This window comes from Gymnoscopelus braueri (genome assembly GCF_963280865.1).
Source record: "Gymnoscopelus braueri genome assembly, chromosome: 19".
Taxonomy (NCBI): domain Eukaryota; kingdom Metazoa; phylum Chordata; class Actinopteri; order Myctophiformes; family Myctophidae; genus Gymnoscopelus; species Gymnoscopelus braueri.
In genome coordinates this window covers 40,948,743-40,952,803 of record NC_137621.1, presented here as the reverse complement: position 1 = coordinate 40,952,803, position 4,061 = coordinate 40,948,743, and the positions used below count along the sequence as shown (strand labels likewise).

The following is a 4,061-nucleotide window of genomic DNA, read 5'->3' as shown; positions in this document are numbered from 1 at the left end:
ATGAGAGCCAACTGACCTTCTTGTCACCTGACAGGGGGGAGTTTCCCTGGTTGGACGTAGCGCGTGGAAGGAACACGTTATTCCAACCAGTTCCCTTCCCCTCCATCAGGCGCCCCGGCTGTCATGGGGGAGGCGGTATAGTGACCAGGATTACTACATGTTTTTGTGAGGGTATTAACTACCCTAGGAGATTATAATTATAATAATAATGGAGGTCGGTAGCGGTCAGATCAGGCTGAAACCATGCCCAGATATGAGTCATACATAATAGATGTATGTCATAGATGAAATATGGAGTTGCACCCATCCACTGCTTTGTGAGATTACCCCCAGACACAGGCTGTGTCTGAAATCACTCCCTACTTACTATATTGTGCACTATATCCGGACCCCCAGTATATCAAGGACCCCAGTTTACTATGCATTAGGGCCCCATAACATTACCAGTCATTTAGCTGGGGGCTCCTGAACCCCACCTTGAGAACCACTGGACTATAATGTAGTGCAGTATAGTGATTACGCCATACGATGTGGACTCATTATATCCCACAATGCACAGTGAAATGTAGGTACATGCGATGGTCACTTGTTAAGCTCTACCAATCCCATAATGCATTGCTCTGGTTCCGTTGAAAGGGGAAAAAACGGCGGTGCCTGTGGTAGAAGAACGAGAGCGTGGGAGAACCTGTGGGACAACCTGTCACTGGCTTTCCTTGTCCAGGTACTCTAGGTTGGGGGCATCCAATCTCTGTTCCTGGTTCCTGTTCTTTGTGAACTCCTTCAGCAGATCCATGACCTCTCCTTGGTAAACATCAGGAGTGGTTTGGGCCTCTGTGGCCCAGTAGTAGATGTCCCAGTCATTGCTAGGCTCATTGATCAACCTATCATATTGCAGCAGCTGGGTCTAAGTGTCATTGTGTTCAAGTAGCGTTCTGCGAAAAGGCTGAGCAGAATGCAATTCTCCAACATGCCTCTTGCGACTCTCATAGAGCAAGCGTCGTCTCTTGATGTCAATGAGCTCTCCTTTCTTTTCCTCCCATGGGGGAATAGGGACCTCAAACAGGTCAACCTGGTTGCCCCTGGGTGTCTCTCCACAATAACCATGAGCTGGCATCATCATCTCAGTCATTGTTGGCCTCCATGGTGCCTGACATACCACTTTCACAAACCTTTTGGCTAAGAGAGACGACAGCATCTTAAATGTCTCTCTTGTATTTGTTGCCGCGCCACATTTCTCCCCTTATTCGTATAGGATTGGTGAAATCATTGCTGATGTCACTGCTGATGACACTGGACCAAACCAACCGAAGGGAATTTCATGTGGGGATATCTGTGTTCTTTGTTTAGTTTAGTTATTCGTCGACGAAATGTTCATCTACAGGAGAGATCTTTTAGTTTAATTAATCTTTTACTAGATTTTCCGCCGTTTTTCTTGGTTGCTTGTGGGGGTGTGTGTGGTTGTCAACCCTGCTTGCGTGTACATAACTAACTGCAACCAGGGGTGTGTGCGTGTGTGAGTGGAGTGGTTGTGATTCACAGGCTTTTACCAGCAGCCATGTCTGTATTGATGATCATTAAGTGGTGTGGTCAGGAGTATTCCATCAGCTCTCTGTCAGAGGAGGACACCGTCATGGACCTCAAACAGTCCATTAAAACCATGACTGGAGTGCTGCCCGAGAGACAGAAGCTGCTGGGACTAAAGGTCCACGGGAAGCCAGTGGAGGATGAGGTGAAGCTGGGCTCCCTGAAGCTGAAGCCCAACACCAAGATCATGATGATGGGAACCAGAGAGGAGAGCCTGGAAGACGTTTTAGCCCCACCGCCGGAGGACACAGACACGGTGGTGGTGAATGACTTTGATATTGAGGAGGAGGTCATTGAAGTAGAGCAGAGAGAGGAGAACCTGGCTAAAATCGCACGCAGAGTGAAGGACTACAAGGTGGATGAGATGAACCCACCCAGAGAGGGCAAGAGACTGCTGGTACTGGATATAGACTACACACTGTTCGATCACAAGTCATGCGCAGAGACGGGCCAGGAGCTGATGAGGCCGTTCCTCCATGAGTTTCTGACCTCGGCCTACGAGGACTATGACATCTGGTCTGCCACAAGTACGAAGTACATTGATGTCAAAATGAAGGAGCTGGGAGTGACAGGCAACCCCAACTACAAGATCACGTTCATGCTGGACAGTGCGGCCATGATCACTGTACACACTCCAAAGAAGGGGGTTGTGGACGTGAAACCTCTGGGGGTGATCTGGGGTAAGTATGGCGAGTTCTACAGCAGGAAGAACACTATCATGTTTGACGACATCAGACGCAACTTCCTCATGAACCCACAGAGCGGCCTGAAGATCTGTCCCTTTATGAAGGCTCATACGAACAGAGAGAAGGACAGGGAGTTGTTTAACCTGGCCCAATAAGATAGCCAAACTGGACGACTTCACTGGTCTCAAACACAAACACTGGGAGAGATTTTTGTCTAAGAAGCACCATCATTAAGGGAAGATTATTTGAATATTTTTATTAGGCTGTAACTGTCGTTTAACAATTTGGAAAACAGAGTTGTCTTCTAGGCCCGGCGTAACGCACAGGCTTTAGGGGCTGCAGACCAGAGCACCAAGCTCGAGGTGGGGGGGACCAAACACCTGCTCAAAAAAAAAAAAGACCAAGGGATGCACAGTACCAGTGCCTCCCCATCCTTAACTTTGCAGCGTCTATCTAGGATTTCTATCTATCAGATTTCTTCTGATAGGCGCCAAGGGGTACTCTTACTCATAATTATTGACTTTATTAAACTAGATGTTTCTGGGCTTTCCTTGCTGCCTGGGGTGAGGGTACAGGCTGGCTTGTAGCAGTGCAGCCTGTGTGGGAGGAATGTTTTCCATTGAGAGTCATTTTTGAGCAAACAGGTCCTTCCTTAGATCATTGACATTTTCGATGTCAGTTGTCTTGGCATACAGAACACAGGTGTATCTTTCCAGCAATGCAAAAGTGTTTGATTCCTGGCTAAGCAGCTGAAAAGGATCAGCTGTCATAGCAATGAAGGTGTTTGTCACTTCTGGAAATGATTTCCATGCAGCCCAGTCTGTCTTTTTGCCTTTTCCCTGGAACTGTGAAGTTTTATCACTACCTGTGAATGAGTGGAATCCGGGTAGAGCCAAACTCATGTTCTTCCCCAGCTTTTTGGAAATAGTGTTGATGCATATTTCCTGGACTTTTCCCCCCATACCAAAAGCAACCCAGATGCCTATATTTGGGTAGTCTTTGGTAAACAGACCAACAAGGATCACTATGATATCCGTATCCACTGTTCGAATTACGACTGTTTGTGCAGTTTTCTAGAGCATCTTTCAGATGGATGCACACTCTTGTGTCTGCTTCCTCATGGTCACACTCTGACATTGGGGCTAGAGGACCTGATGAAAGCACATGCCTACCTTTAGTTACATATACTTGCTTCCCTAGGTACGAACGTGGTGGCATTAACCTTCTCAGCTAACATTTCAAAGAGAGGTAGGGCGTGGGCATTAGCAGCACCATCAATAATCTTTGCATCAACAGACGATGGTAGTGGTGGGTAAGTATCGGCAGCTATTAGACCCAACAAATCAGATTTCTGAGATGGCAAATTGAGTTTTATTTTATTTTATTAAGTCATTTCTGCTTCTCTCGTTCACTCGCTGGGAAGGGACCATCCATAGGCTAGGTAAGAGCGCCATTTGGAGGAATTAAAAAAAAAAGGAAAAAAAATGATGTTTTGTTGAGGACACACAGAGACCTAGGCTGCGGCGGATCAGAGCCATATCGTGACAGATGTCATAACCGTTGATCACAAAGCTGAAGTTGATGGGAAAATAGTGCAATCCAACCCAAAACAATGAGGATGCCTGAGAACAGCAAAGGCAGGGCCATTTCCAACACAGTCACCAGGATCCGACGTTTCCACAGCTTCCAGTTTCCAATATGCTCTAAGGTAGCAGCCGCAGAGGGAGGTCTCCGTTCTCAGGGCCATACAATATTTCTATGCAATATTGTGATGCTCTTTATGCCATTCAT

General features: G+C 46.9%; 1 protein-coding gene and 1 pseudogene across 2 annotated transcripts; one reads left to right on the top strand and one right to left on the bottom strand.

Annotated features, from left to right (window-relative positions):
• Positions 1–700: 700 nt before the first annotated feature.
• LOC308074893 (succinate dehydrogenase assembly factor 2, mitochondrial-like) lies at positions 701–1,195 on the bottom strand (annotated as a pseudogene). Its single transcript has one exon. The product of its transcript is annotated as a succinate dehydrogenase assembly factor 2, mitochondrial-like (transcript).
• A 360-nt stretch (positions 1,196–1,555) lies between these two features.
• On the top strand, positions 1,556–2,425 carry LOC308075045 (ubiquitin-like domain-containing CTD phosphatase 1; the record flags this gene model as incomplete). The annotated part of the gene is made up of 1 exon (XM_080414633.1): positions 1,556–2,425. One exon carries the CDS (start codon positions 1,556–1,558, stop codon positions 2,423–2,425), a length of 870 nt encoding a protein of 289 aa, XP_080270759.1.
• Between the last annotated feature and the right edge of the window lie 1,636 nt (positions 2,426–4,061).